This window comes from Heterodontus francisci, chromosome 31 (assembly GCF_036365525.1).
Source record: "Heterodontus francisci isolate sHetFra1 chromosome 31, sHetFra1.hap1, whole genome shotgun sequence".
Lineage (NCBI taxonomy): Eukaryota > Metazoa > Chordata > Chondrichthyes > Heterodontiformes > Heterodontidae > Heterodontus > Heterodontus francisci.
In genome coordinates, this window is record NC_090401.1 from 43977640 (window position 1) to 43993726 (window position 16087).

General features: G+C 43.0%; 1 protein-coding gene across 1 annotated transcript in view; it reads left to right on the forward strand.

Annotated features, from left to right (window-relative positions):
* The window catches only part of cep85 (centrosomal protein 85), an 84974-nt gene that overhangs the window by 17777 nt on the left and 51110 nt on the right, over nt 1–16087 (forward strand). Inside the window, exon 2 of the mRNA XM_068011449.1 lies at nt 3988–4057. Coding sequence (XP_067867550.1) covers nt 4003–4057 — 55 coding nt within the window. The 5' untranslated portion in view covers nt 3988–4002. The remainder of the gene's footprint in view (nt 1–3987; nt 4058–16087) is intronic.

A 16087-nucleotide genomic window follows, 5' to 3' on the forward strand; every position in this document is an offset into this window, starting at 1 on the left:
GACTCTTTTATGCGCCTGCTCTAATGCCTTCACATCCTTCCTAAAGTGTGGTGCCCAGAACTGGATGCAGCACTCAAGTTGAGGCCAAACCAGTTTTTTTTTTTTTACACAAATTTAACATAACTTCCTTGCTTTTGTACTCTCTGCCCCTATTGATAAAGCCGAGGATATTGTGTACTTTATCAACTGCTCAACCTGTCCTGCCACCTTCAATGATTTATGCACATATACACCCAGGTCCCTCTGCACCTGCGCCCCCTTTTAGAATTATACCCTTGAGTTTGTATTGTCTCTCCACGTTCTTTCTAACAATGAATCACTTCACGCTTCTCTGCATTAAATTTCATCTGCCACTTGTCTGCCCATTCCAGCAGCCTGTCTGTGTCCTCCTGAAGTTCTACACTATATCCTCTTCCTCTGTTCACAAGACTTCCAAGTTTTGTCTAGTCCGCAGATTTTGAAATTGTACAGTGTACACAAAGGTCTTCTTTCTTTTGGGCCTCCTTATCTCGAGAGACCATGGATACGCGCCTGGAGGTGGTCAGCGGTTTGTGAAGCAGCGCCTGGAGTGGCTATAAAGGCCAATTCTAGAGTGACAGGCTCTTCCACAGGTGCTACAGATAAAATTTGTTTGTCGGGGCTGTTGCACAGTTGGCTCTCCCCTTGCGCCTCTGTCTTTTTTCCTGCCAACTACTAAGTCTCTTCGACTCGCCACAATTTAGCCCTGTCTTTATGGCTGCCCGCCAGCTCTGGCGAACACAAAGGTCTAGGTAATTAATATACATCAGGAAGAACGGGAGTCCTAAGCTGACCCCTGGGGGCCTCTACTATAAACCTTCCTCCAGTCCGAAAAACAACCATTAACCGCTACTCTGTTTCCTGTCACTCAGCCAATTTTGTATCCATGTTGCTACTGTGCCTTTTATTCCATGGGGCCTAACTTTGCTGACAAGCCTGTTATGTGGCACTTTTCAAATGCCTTTTGGAGGTCCATGTACACCACATCAATAGTATTACCCTCACCAACCTCAATTACCTCTGTTACCTCAATTTAAAAAAACACGAGCAAGTTAGTTAAACATGATTTTCCCTTAAATCCCTGCTGGCTTTCCTTAATTAACTTGCATTTGTCCAAGTGACACAAGTTTCCCCACCACTGAAGTTAAACTGACTGGCCTGTAGTTGCTGGGCTTATCTTTACACCCTTTTTGTGAACAAGGGTGTTACATTTGCAATTCTCCAGCATCACCCCTGAATCTAAGAAGATTGGAAAATTATGGCCAGTGCCTCCACAATTTCCACTCTTCCCTCTGTATCCTTGGATACATCTCACTTGGTCCTGGTGCCTTATCAAGTACAGTAGCCTATTCAATACCACCACCTTATCAATTTTAAACCTTTCAAGTTTCTGAACTGCGTTCTCTTTCACCATGACCTGCGCAGCTGCATCTTCCTTGGTAAAGACAGATACAAAAAATTCATTCAGTATCTCAGCCATGCCCCCTTCCTCTGTAAATCCCCCTTTTGGCCCTGAATCACTCCCACTCCTCTGTTTGCCACCCTTTTACTATTTATATGCCTATAAGAAGACTTTTGGATTCCCTTTTATGTTAGCTGCCAGTCTATTATCATACTATCTCTTTGCTTTTTCAATTCCCCTCTGAACCTTTTCAATTCAGCCTAATTCTCAGTTGCATTATTTACCTGACATCTGTCATAAGCACAGTTTTTCTTCTTTATCTTGTTCCTCTTTCCTGCGAGAGAGAGAGAGATTATGAATTTGGAAGAAGACAATATGTTCAAATACTTTAGAGAGGAAAGGGAGATTCAAGATGGTGTGGTGGTGTACAAGGACAAGGGTTGATATCTTTTTTGAGCAGTCTTCTAGGTCTTGGACATATGAGGAGCCCCCTTGGTACTCTACCTGATACCATGAAGATCCACTGGCTGTTAAAAGCAGACTAAAAATCCATTGTCTTATAGTTTGTTGAACACTTATTTGTTCAGGAGTCCTTTAACTTTGTATGATTCTAGGAAAACAATTCTTCAACTGTACAGAGTTTAACGCACCTTTTTGACATTACTTTTTAAGTTGATTGAATTTTGGTTTTTCATTTGCTTAAATGGCTGTTATGTTTATGCATTATCTCACTCCAGTGGAAAGCTAATTTATGTATGTTCGCTAAACAGTTTGAACATAAAACCAAGTTTGTAGTTTAGTACTTGTAGAAAATTGCCTTCCAGTCAATTGTGTGCAACACTGACTATTTGACAAATATCCTATCACTGTTGGCTACCCGAGGATTTTCAGTGACAGAGGAGAGATGGTTAGATGTGTCTCATCAAAACCACTTGTTTTTCAAAGTGGAGGAGAATGACTGTCCCTGCTAGTTTTGAGCATCACTTTACTTACTATGCTGCAGCATTAAAAATGGAGAAGGAGCAGGTTTTGTAAATTACACTTTTTTTTTTCCCTCCTCAACCTCTGTGCATGTTTTTGCATGTTTTGATATTATGTGCAGTAATGTCTTGTGTTAATTTCTCTTTCCTGTTACAACACAAACTGGAAAACTTCTTAGTTTTTGAAATTTGGGTAATATCAGCTGTTAAGCAGAAGTTTAAAACAAATTGATTTTCAGATTTTAGGTTGAAGACAAAAACAACTTATCAGGGCATGAAGAACTTGTTGCAGTTCTTGCCCAAGCCGCAAAGCATTTTCACCCTTGTCAGAAGAGGCCTGTACTCTTTTATAAAAAGAAGTTTTTGGAAATACTTTGTGTAGCCATGAAAGTAGAACTGTAATTGCAAATCATGCCTATGCCACAATGCAGCTGTACTTTTGTTGGGCAGTTTACTTAAGTCCATTGGAGTTTACAATCACTTATTTTGAGAAATGTATTCATTGCTTGTTATGTTGGAGTAGGTTTTATGTGGTCGCATGGTGCTATGGAGGGGTAAAACTTGTGAAGTTCAGACAAGGTCCTGATTTCTTGAGTGGTAAGGAAGGCAGTGAGAGAAAGATGTCCTTTTCTCATTTTTCTCTCTTCCCTTTTTTGTTGGAGTACAAGTATATTCCAGAAGAGATCAACCTGCCTGCTGTCTAGGCTTCTAATGACCAGCTTAACATCAACATTCTTATTGCAAGGTGCTGGTGTGTAGAAAAAGGATATCAAATATAATACTGTCTTCTCATGCAAATTTATCCAAGGATAGAGAGTGTATTTTACTGTCTATTGTGTAAAAGAAATGAAAAGTTCAATCAAAGCTGGCTCTTCTGTGTAGTCGAAAGCAGATCCATCTTTCCAAGCATGTGTTAAAGCTATGTTAAGTACAAACTGTACTTCTGTATACTTGAGTAGGATTAAATATAGATCACATCTTTTAGAGTAAAGTCCTTTTAAACAAGTTGCGTGTTTTCTAGACTGATTTTCTGAATTGAGGTCTGTTGTGCTTTCTCGAGTCTCTAACCATAACTTGCTCATGGAAACAAGTAACACATTGATACTGAAACATGTTTGGTATTTCTTTCAAAATAAAATCATGAGCACCAGCCTGATGCAATAACCCAGTCAAAGCAGGATGGAAATCAGGCTTTGAGTTCTTGGCCCTGTTTCTCAGTGCAATTTTTTTTAAATTAAGTTCCCTCTTAGTGCTGCCACTACCATTTGGTTGTACTCAATCACAATATCTGCCTATGAAAATGGAAAATATGAGTGCAGGTGAAATGGAAAAGGGAAAAATTGAAAAAACTTACTGAGCAGCGGAAGGCCTGCAAGTGTGAGAGACTGAGTTATTTTTTGACCAGTGAGTTTGCACTTCACACCATTTTCTGTATGTTTAGTAGTCAAATTGGTTTTAAATATGTTGCTCATGAAAGTTTGTTATATAATCTATTTCAATCAATTTTATTTTAAAAGCCATAATTTCTGCTCGATTTATGCTGTGTGGCCTGCTTTAATGATTGTCCTTTTTTTGATTTGTGAACAGGTGAACTGATTTCATATGGCTACCTCCAGGAAGCACAGAGACTCGATTCAACATCAGACCAACACAATAGGTAGAGCACTGAAACTTTGTTGAACAACAAACATTCTTTTCCTGTACCCCTGCATTCTTAAAATACTTCTGTCACCCAGTGCTGTAAAATTTTCATGTGTCCACTTGAAATGTATTTTGAATCGCATCAAATTTTACAGCACAGAAATGGGACGTTCGGCCCAACATGGGACGTTCGGCCCAACAGGTCTATGCCTGTGTTTATGCTCCACATGAGCAGCCTCCCATCGCTTAATCTCTCCTTATCAACATGTATTTCTGTTCCTTTCTTCCCTACATACTTAACTAGCTTTGCATTAACTGAATTTATGCCAGTTTCTTCAACCACTCTGGCAGTGAGTTCCCCATTATCATTCTGAGTAATGAAGTTTTTCCTGAATTTCTTATTGGATTTATTTGTGACTATCTTATATTTCTGCTCTCTAAATTCCACAAGTGGAAATATCTTGTCTACCTCTACCCTATCAGTTCACCCCTCAATCTTCTGTTTTCAAAAGAGGCCCACAATTTGTAGAACACTTCACATATCAATGCAGCTGGAATTCACAAAAATGATTTGCAACAGCAAAAAGACATTTATATTGGGGCAATTCTGGCAGCTGGCACATACTGGAGATAACAACATTATATGAACTGTTCAGTTCGGCAGAATAGCATTCTGAAATTATATCTGAAGGGACTGCTCATTTGTTAACTTCAAATGTGTGTGTGTGTGGGTTTAAAAATAACTAGTAAAACACCAAAGTGTCATCAGCTGCAGAAACTTGAGCTCCGAGTTTTGGAACTTGAGCGGCGGCTGAAGTCACTGTTGTGCATCCGTGAGGCGGAGGACTACATGGATAGCACATTTAGGGAGGTGTTCACACTGCAGGTTAGGATCCTGCAGGCAGAGAGGGAATGGGTGACTGCCAAGCAGTCTAAGAGAACCAGTCTAAGGGTGATGGTTCCTCAGGGGAGTGCAGCCAGAGCAAAGTCCGTGGCACCACGGGTGGCTCAGCTGCACAGGAAGGGAGGAAGAAACATGGAAGCGCAACAGTGATAGGGGATCAGACAGGCGTTTGTATGGCAGTAAGCGTGATTCCCGGATGGTGTGTTGCCTTCCTGGTGCCAGGGTCAAGGATGTCACCTGAGCAGCTACAGGACATCCTTCTGGGGGAGGGTGAACAGCAAGGTGGTGGACAAACATTGGTACCATAGTGACATGGGTAGGAAGAGAGGTGATGTCCTGAAAACAGACTTTAGGGAGTTAGGAAGGAAATTAAAAAGTAGGACCTCAAGAGCACTACTCTCAGGGATATTCCCAGTGCCACGTGCTAGTGAGAATAAGAATAGGAGAATTGATTGAACACGTGGCTGGAGAATTGGTGTAGAAGGGAGTGCATCAGATTTCTGAGGAACTGGGACCGGTTCTGGTACAGGTCCCACCTGCCCCAGAACCGGTCCCAAGATGGACAGGCTACACCTTGACAGGACCAGGAGACTAATATCCTTGCAGGGAGATTTGCTAGTGCTGTTGGGAAGGGTCTAAGTTAGTTTGTCAGCGGAATGGGAACCTGAAGGGTAGCTCAAATTGGAAGGAAATAAAGCTGGTAACCGGAAGTAGAAAAGTAGCAAGCGAAATTAGAAGGCAGGCATAACAAAGGCGAGCATCAACTAGGCTTAGAATGCAGAATAGTGTCAAGGAGACGGGGGTAAGGGCATTCTACCTGAATGCATGCAGTATTCGCAACAAGGTAGATGGTTTAAAGGCACAAATAGGGGTAAATGGGTATGATCTAATTATGGAAACGTGGCTACAGGGTGACGAAGACTGGGAACTGAATGTTCAAGGTTATTCGACATTTAGGAAGGACAGGCAAAAAGGAAAAGGAGGTGGTGTTGGGCTGATAAGGGATGGAGTCAGTACATTAGTAAGGAAGAACAAAATGTGGAATCTGGGTGGAGCTAAGAAACAGCAAAGGGCAGCAAACATTGGTAGTTGTTTATAGGGCACCAAACAGTAGTGGTAGTGTGGGGCATTAATCAGGAGATCAGAGACACATGTAGCCTGGATAATACAGTAATCGTGGGTGACTTCAATCTGCATATAGACTGGGTAAACCTAATGAGCACTAATGCCGCGGAGAATGAGTTTCTGGAGTGCGTTTAAGGATAGTTTTCTCGAGCAGTATGTTGAACTGACTAGAGAACAGGCTATTTTAGATCTAGTATTATGTAATGAGAAAGGGCTAATTAATAATCTTGTTGTAAAAGAACCTTTTAGGGATGAGTGACCATAATATGGTCACATTTTACATTATATTTGAAAGTGAGGTAGTTCACCCTGAGCCAGGATGTTGAACAAAGGAAATTATGAAGGTATGAGGGGCAAACTGTCTGAGGTGGATTGGGAATATACATTTAAAAGGTATGACAGTACATAGGCAATGGATAGTCTTTAAAGAAATATTACATAGTTTTACAGCAACTATACATTCCTTCAAGGCACAACAACCCCAAAAGTAAAGGCAGTCAACTGTGGCTAACAAAGGAAATTAAAGATTGTTAAAGATTAAAAGAAAAAGCCTGTGAAGTTGCCAGAAATAGTAGTAAACTTGAGGATTTTAGAATACAGCAAAGGAGGGTGAAGAAAGGGAGAATAGAATATGAATGTAAACTAGCAATAAACATAACGGACTGTAAAAGCTTCTTTAGGTGCGTAAAAAGGAAATGTTTGACTAAGACAAATGCGGGTCCCTTACAGGCAGAGTCAGGAGAATTTATAATGGAGAATAGAGAAATGGCTGAGAAGCTAAATGATTACTTTGTGCCTGTCTTTACTGAGGAAGATACAAGAAATCTCCCAGAATTAGAGATCTATGGGACAAGGGCGAATGAGGAATTGAAGGGAACTAGTATTACCAAGAAGGTTGTATTGGAGAAATTAATGGGGCTGAAGGTTGATAACTCCCAGGACCTGATATTCTACATCCCAGAGTGTTGAAAGAGGTAGCTATGGAGATAGTGGATAGTTTGGTGATCCGCTTCCAAAATTCTATAGATTCTGGAGCAGTTCCTTGTAAAGGCCTGCTCAGGTCAGGATAAAAAAATACCCGACCTGAACCCAACAGGACCACGTCTGACCCAGCCTGATTCCTTCCATTTTTTTTTCCCACGCCCGACCCAACCACCGGAGTGTTCACTTTACCTACCTTCCGAATCCGTTTCTTTTTAAACAGCCTTTCAAGTCCAATTAATACTGTGTCCCCAACCCGAGCCCGAAAGCTGGACCTAGAAGAGTGACCCGACCCCGACACATGTCGTCGGGTCCCGTCTTGTTTGGATCGGGTAGCAGGCCTTTACGGTTCCTGCAGATTGGAAGGTAGCAAATGTTGCCCCACTATTTAAGAAGGGAGGGAGAGAGAAAACAGGGAACTACAGACCTCTTAGCCTTACATCAGTAGTAGGGAAAATGCTGGAATCTATTCTAAAGGATGTGATAAATGGACACTTGGATAATCTGGGCATAGTCAACATGGGTTTATGAATGGGGAATCATGTTTGACAAACCTGTTGGAGCTTTTTGAGGATGTTACTAACAGAACCAATAAAGGGGAGTCGGTGGACGTAGTATATTTGAATTTTCAAAAGACTTTTGATCAAGTCCCCCACAGGAGGTTGGTTAACAAAATTAAAGCACATGGGATAGGAGGTAATATACTGGCATGGATTAAGGATTGGTCAACAGGCAGAAAACAGAGTAGGAATAAACTTGCATTGGCAGACTGTGACTAGTGGGCTAGCACAAAAATCAGTACTTGGGGCCCCAGCTGTTCACAATATATATCAATGATTTGGATGTGGGGACAAAATGTAATGTTTCCAAGTTCGTGGATGATACAAAACTAGGTGGGAATGTGTGGTGAGGAAGATGTAAAGTGGCTTCAAGGGGATGTAGACAGACTTGGTGAATGGGCAAGAATATGGCAGATGGAATATAACGTGGAAAAATGTGAGGTTATCCACTTTGGTAGGAGGAACAGATATGCAGAGTATTTCTTAAATGGTAAGAGATTAGAAAGTGTAAATGTACAAAGGGACCTGGGGGTCCTCGCCAATAAGTCACTGAAAGCTAACATGCTGGTGCAGCAAGCAAGTAGGAAGGCTAATGGTATGTTGACCTTTATCACAAGAAGATTTGAGTATAGGAGTAGTGAAGTCTTGCTTCAATTGTAGCGAACCTTGGTTAGACTGCACCTGGAGTACTCTGTGCAGTTTTGGTCCCCTTCGAGGGAGTGTAATGAAGGTTCACCAGACTTGTTCCCGGGGTGGCAGGACTGTCCTATGAAGAGGGATTGGGGAAACTGGGCCTGTATTCTCTAGAGTTTTGAAGAATGAGAGGTGATCTCATTGAAACCTACAAAATACTTAAAGGGATAGACTGGGTAGATGCAGCTAAGATGTTTCCCCTGGTTGGGGAGTCTAGAACCAGGGGACACAATTTCAAAATAAGAGAGAAGCCACTTAGGACCAGTATGAAGAGAGATTTTTTTACTCAGAAGGTTGTGAATCTTTGGAATTCTCTATTCCAGAGGGCTGTGGAAGCTCAGTCATTGAGCATGTTTAAAGCAGTGATTGGTATTTAGAAATTTGTCAATGACATAAAGGGATAGGGGGATAGTGTGTGGGAAAAGGCATTGAAGTCGATGATCAGCCGTGATCGTATTGAATGGTGGAGCAGGCTCGATGACCTACTCTTGCTCCTATATTCCTAAGTACTGATGCTCTTCTTTGTGAAATAAGTGGTGCACAACATGAAAGTATGCTGCCCTAAGCATAATGCCAATGCACAAAAACAGCTTGGTTTGCTCGTACTTTCTCTTTGAATCTCTTGCCATATTTGGATGGCTGTAACTGGAATTAGCTCTTCAAAAGGTTCAAATTTACATAATATGTACAGGCAGATGTCATTGGCATGGAATTGTCAGGAATAAAAAAAATGTTTTGAGGGTGTTTGCACTCCCAGCTTTATAATAATTCTGAAACTATTATGGAGGTCCTAAGCATGGTGATCAGATGCCCTAACCTTTTGTGCAATAAACGATGGTGCTGTCCCTTCTGTTGAATTGGCTAGCTTATCTCTCTGTCTTAGGTGAAGAGATGGCTATCATGCTGTGACTACACTCGCATTGTAAATTGGACTGTTTTTAGTTGGTAGTTGTGCAGAGATTGAAATTTGATTAGCTTGAGTTGAAATAAATGTGTTTAAGGTCCTACAGTAATTAATTGAGACAGAAGTAGGGTTTCTAATGAAACAAGAACAGTAAATGTTTGAAACACTCCAAGAAGGGTTGTATTTGTAAAGAAAGGCTATGCTTGAAACATCAACATTTTCCTATCATGAGAACTAGATGATATTATTGATTAACAGCTCAGAAGGAGCAGAGTGAAGGAAAGGCTAGTCCGTCCCAGGAGTGCAGGCCACCCTGCCACTGATCCAACATTTCGGTCCCCATTCCATACACCAACTTATTCCTTTCCATTTCCTTCCCCCCTCCCCCCACCCCCACCTGCACACCCTGGCACCTTGCCACACCAGCACAGTAGATAAACAGCTGTTTAACTTCCTCCTGCAACACTGTCCAGGGTCTCCAGCACCCATAGGTGGAACAGTGATTTGCTTGTACTTCCTCCAACCTAGTGTGCTGTGGTCTCCCCTACATCGTGGCAATCACTTTACTGAACACCTCTGTTCTGTCTGGCTGAGCTCTGCCATTTGCTATTTTAATTCTCTGTCTCACTCTCACTCTAATCGTTCTGTGCTTGGCATTCTGCACTGTCCAGTGAAGCTCAAAATAAGCTCAAGCTCCTCCGTTTTCTATTGAAACTTTTCAACTGTTTGTCATTTAATATTGACTTTGGCTTCTCTTAATGAAAGGTGCTGAGAACTGTTGGTCTGTAATATCTTCCTGTTCTGACGAAAGGCTATGTTTGAAGGTCAACGTTTTTTATTTCTTTACAGATGCTGCTTGACCTGCAGTATTCCCAGCATTTTCTTTTGTTGCAGATTTCCAGCATTTGCAGCACTTTATTTTGCAGTCTCTATTGTCACTGGCAAATTGAGTTTTAACCGAGCCATTTGCTTTGGGAGCTAGATCATCCCCATTGTCCTGCTAAGGAGAATAAGCTGCTGCAGGCACAACAAGCACATCCCCATTTCTACATACTCCCTTCCATCTCTTGATTTTAATTTGGTGAGATGCATGTTCCTGGGTATCACCTGGCCTTAAGCACCCTGTCCAAATTCCACATTGTTGTGTCAGGCAATTTGACTGTAAAGAGCATTGCAGCAGAGCCCAGTCCAGTCCTGGACAGCAATTGGGGGCAGGGAGCAAGGTGTGCAACAATTTGGAAGGTACTAAACAGGCAGGATGGCTCAATAACATGTATGGGACAGGAGGGTGGACACCTGCCTCATTAGCCTGGACCAGGAGAAAGCTTTTGACAGGATATCGCACACCTACATGATGGACGTGCTTTCCAAAATGGGGTTTGGGGAGGGAATCTGCAATTGGATCAAACTGCTCTACACAAACATTTGTAGCACAGTCTCAATCAATGGGTGGGAATCAAAGTTTCCTGATCCAATCTGGAGTCAGACAGGGCTGTCCTCTCTCCCCTGTCTTATTTGTTTGCTGTATTGAACCCTTTGAGTCTATTAGGAAGGATGCAAGCATAAGAGGGGTGACAATCCCAGGCAGTGGAGGCACTCAGGTTAAAACCTCCCTGTACATGGACGACGTCGCCGTCTTCTGCTCAGTTCCGCTGTCCGTTCACAGGCTGATGAGCATCTGCGACCAGGTTCATCCCAAGCAGCTCTGTAACACAGGAGTCTATGCTCTACAGGCTGTTCCCAGGAACACACAGAGATAAATATCAACTGCTGCTGGGGGACCATCAATTCGGTGAAAGACTCTCTCTTTGGTCTGCTCGAAACTTGCTGGTCTTCCAGCGCAAAGAGTTGTCCACGACTGAGAGTTGCAGACTGGCACATTCAAGGTCCAGGACTACGTGTTGAAGGATGCGCTAAAGCTTGGGGCAGCCGCCACACAGGCTCAATGGGGAAAGACCACTGTGTAAGGCCCTCCCGCCGTAGTGAACTGAGGGGCTGGACCCATGGGAAACCCTCAGGCTGTATACACCAAATATGGTTTTGCTGTGGAATGGACACTGCACGTAAAATGGAATGGAAGGGTTGTGAGGCAACTCACTGCTGTATTGTAGAAAACTGATTTCCTTTGCACTTTCTGAAATGTCAACTTGATGCTGTTTTGTTATAATGAATTTGTTTACAGATTTTTTATGAATAAAGTATATTTTTGGAAAAAAAACCAAGCAGGCACTCTCCGGTTGTCCCATTTAAGGTAATGCACGACTGCACAAATAACATTAAAGGTATGGCGCATTGAAATGAGCAGGCTGCACAGAAAAAAGGGTGGGGGTCATTGGCAGCAACCCTGGCAGACTTCACCCTTCTTCCTCTCCCCAAGTTAGCACTTGAAAAGGAGTTGAAAGAAATTTACTTGCGTTGGAAGTTTCCTGAATCGATCTCCTCTTTTGCTGTTTTCTTGTTGCCTACACCTAATAACCGTTCACAATTGTTAACACATCACAAGTATTTTTTTAGTTTGAAACAACCTTCAAAGTTAATCATAATCTGCTTGGAGAGAAGAAAATGTAGTGTAATTTATTTTCCTTCCTGGAAACCTATTGTAGCACTCAGTGTTAACAGTATAAGTTGACACTGGTCTGAGATCTGCCTTGCCCTTCTGAAATATCTCTGCTAACGTAAATACTAGTTGTTGATATAAGCATCAACAAACTTGTCTGTACTGCTGTGTGGGAATGAGATGAGGCTCAGACAGACATCATGGAGTTTCTTTCCTTCACAAAATACCACCCTTCCCAGGAATTGCTGTCAAAATTCATTACACTTTCTATAAATGGGGTGTATTTGGAGTTTTTGGCCTAGGAGTAATGTGTGTGTTTTGAGCTTAAAATTCTAAATCTAGATGAGTTATTTTGTTTCAAGCCAAAGTGTCCAGAATATTTTTTAATTGATAATTTGCATGTTCTCTTTGCATAACTATCTTTGTACATCTCATCTACAAAGTCAGGGCGTCCAAAACTAAAGGCCATAAAGATGCCACTGCAGCCATGGAAGCCAATTTGCACACAGCAAGCTCCCACAAACAGTAATGTTATAATCAGATAATTTTTTTTTGTGATTTTTGAGGGATAAATACTGGCCAGGGGATAATTCCCCTGCTCTTCAAAATACTACCACAGGATCTTTTGCATCCACCATCTGTTGAACATCTCATCCGAATGATGGTCCCTCAGTATTGCACTGGAGTGCCATCCTTGTTTTTTTTTTGTGCTCAAGTCATGGAGTGGGATTTGAACCCACAACTTTTGGACACAGGTGAGTGTGCTGCCAACTGAGCCACAGCTGACACACGAGGCAGCAAGCAATATATGTTGTTGGGGTGAGATAAAGTAAGGTGGAAGGAGGCTCGTGTGGAGAACGAACACAGCATAAATGCCCAATAACCTGTTTGTGCTGTAAATTCTATGCAAAAATGCTTGCTATTGTGGCAAAGAATGAAACTCTATTTTGGAAAATCTTCTACGATCCCTGTGACTGTGCTTGGTACCTTGTTTCTGAAATCAACTCATTTTGATGACTGGCAATCACACACTGTTGTTGAGGTTGGAGTGATTTACAGCTCAGTTGAGTGTGTACATCTGGTACTTTTAACCATATGTTCCCTGCTAAGTTTCATGGTGCTGCTTTGGATGAACACATTTGAACTGGCAGTAGACTTGTTGCAATTTTTTAAAAATTGCTGTCCATTTTAGGGATGGAAGCACAATTGCACCTGTGGTAAAATTCTATATTACTCAGTGCCTAATGTATGGGCATGTCTGCTCAATGTAGTGCTAATCTTGAAGTGGACTGTGGGATAGGGGCGAGACTTTTTTTGGTGGAGGAGTGGGAAGAGGGAGGGTTGTTTTGTTTTCCCTTTTCCCTCCTCGGTATGCAGCATTTTAAGTAATTAAATTCCAGTGACTATTGAATTACTCTAGCCATAGTCCCAAAGGACCACAGGCGCATCTCTCCCCATTAGAGAGAGACAGTTGGTGATGTATAGCTTGGGGCAAGGTGAGGGGTCATGGAGTCCTGCCTCATCACAGCCGGTGCGGGGATTGAACTCGCGCTGTTGGTGTCTTTCTGCATTCCATGTTAGCCGTCTAGCTAACTGACACCCCCCCCCACCTACAAAAAAAAAATAGGGAGACGTATTTTGTGTGAAAACTTTTCTCCCCCTATGGTTTCTTTGTTTGCCTGTCCAAGGGCATTGGCACTTAATGTAAAAACCATGAAATAAGGAAAATGGTTGTGGGCAGGGAGCAAGGTAAGGTAGTGTCCAAAATGTAGTGTGGGAGCCAAGTGAAGCTACAAGATGTAACTTTTTTTTTTCCAGAGCCTTGCATACTAAATAGTTATAACAGTGTGTTTGCATGTGTATATATAAAAATTTTGGGTGGAGACCCTTTGCAACTGAAAATGAAGATGGGCTGGTCTGTTTGTCATAACATATGAGCATTTGTCTAAAGTGCAAGCTTTAGTAGAAGGTTTGGCCAGTACTCGGGGTCGCACTACATTTAACAGTGCTTGGATGTGTGGTGGGCTGCAGTGGATTCTGATTTGAGAAGATACTGAGCAAGGGCCACTCAGCTCCTGACCTCATCACAGCCTTGATTCAAACATGGACAAAAGAGCTGAACTCGAAGCGAGGTGAGGGTGACTGCCCTTGACATCAAGGCAGCATTTGACCAAATATGACATCAAGGAGCCCTAGCAAAACTGAGGTCAATGGGAATCGGGGGGAGGGGAGGGGGGGAGGGGAGGAGGGGGGGTGGGGGGGGGGGGGTGGGTGAAAGCCCTCTGCTGGCTGGAGTCATACCTAGCACAAAGGAAGATGGTTGTGGTTGTTGGAGGTCAATCATCTGAGCTCCAGGACATCACTGCAGGAGTTCCTCAGGGTAGTGTCCTAGGCCCAACCATCTTCAGCTGCTTCATCAATGACCTTCCTTCAATCATAAGGACAGAAGTGGGGATGTTCGCTGATGATTGCACAATGTTCACCATTCATGACTCCTCAGATACTGAAGCAGTCTGTGCCGAAATGCAGCAAGACCTGGACAATATCCAGGCTTGGGCTGATGTGTGGCACGAATGTTACTTGCCACACAAGTGCCAGGCAATGACAATCACCAACAAGAGAGAATCTAACCATCTCCCCTTGATATTCAACAGGATTACCATCACTGAATCTCCCATTATCAACATCCTAGGGGCTACCATTGACCAGAAACTGAACTGGAGTAACCATATAAATACCATGGCTACAAGAGCAGGTCAGAGGCTAGGAATCCTGTGGCGATTAACTCACCACCTGACTCCCCAAAGCCTGTCCACCATCTACAAGGCTCAAGTCAGGAGTGTGATGGAATACTCTCCACTTGCCTGGATGCGTGCAGTTCCAACAGCACTCAAGCTCGACACCATCCAGGACAAAGCAGCCCACTTGATTGGCACCCCATCTACAAACATTCACTCCCTCCACTGACGCACAGTGGCAGCAATGTGTACCATCTACAAGATGCACTGCAGCAATACACCAAGGCTCCTTAGACAGCACCTTCCAAACCCATGACCTCTACCAACTAGAAGGACAAGGGCAGCAAATGCATAGGAACGCCACCACCTGCAAATTCCCCTCCAAGTCACACACCATCCTGACCTGAAAGTATATCGCCGTTCCTCCGCTGTCGCTGGATCAAAATTGTGGAACTCCCTAACAGCACTGGGTGTACCTACCCCACATGGACTGCAGCGGTTCAAGAAGGCAGCTCACCACCACCTTCTCGAGGGCAATTAAGGATGGGCAATAAATGCTGGCCTGGCCAGCGACGCTCACGCCCCATGAATGAATAAAAAAGTCTTTATTTCTTTGAATGGAAATATGAAGATAGACGTAGTACGCGTGCTGCAGAATACCACCAGGAATGGAAGCTGGCTGGGAATTGATGCTTCCTGGTCCACCTTCTTGCTCAGTGATGTCTTGCAACCCCAATGACAGTTAAAGAACATTGATAATGAAGGAGAAAAATATTTTTAACAATTTCTTAATGTTTGTGATTTTCTTACTCTTTAGAGTAACCTGGAAGTAGTTAGTTTTTGTGCACATGCGCACTTTGGGTTCTTGTGTGTAAGGAGAAGCTTCTACTCAATATCCAGGATCTCTGAACTTGTGTTTTTAAAAAAAAAAAAATCACAACGTGCATTTAAAGTCTATGCTTGACCCATTTGTAAACCTTGTCAGCAATTATCAACATCCTGGGGGTTACCATTGTCCAGAAACTGAACTGGACCAGCCACACACAAGCTGTGGCTACAAGCGTAGATCAGAGGCTAGGAATTCTGCAGCAAGTAGCTTGCCTGCTGTCTCCCCAATGCCTCCATCTGCAAGGCATAAGTCAGGAGTGTGATGGAATACTTTCCACTTGTCTGGATGGGTCCAGCTCCAACGACACTCAAGAAGATCGACACCATCCAGGACAAAGCAGCTCACTTGACTGGCACCCCATCCACTACCTTCAACATTTGTTCCCTTCGCCACTGATACACACTGCTGCCATTGTGCATCATCTACAAGATGAACTGCAGCAACTCACCAAGGCTTCCTGATAGCACCTTCCAAACCTGCAACCTCTACCACCTAGGGCAAGGGCATCAGACGCATGGGAACACAACCACCTGCAATTTCCCCTCTAAGCCATGCAACATCCTGACTTGGAACTTTATAGCTGTTACTTCACTAGTGCTGGATCAAAATCCTGGAATTCCCTCCCTAACAGCACTGTGGATGTACCTACATCTCACGTTGAACTTCTCACGTTCAAGAAGGCAGCTCACCACCAC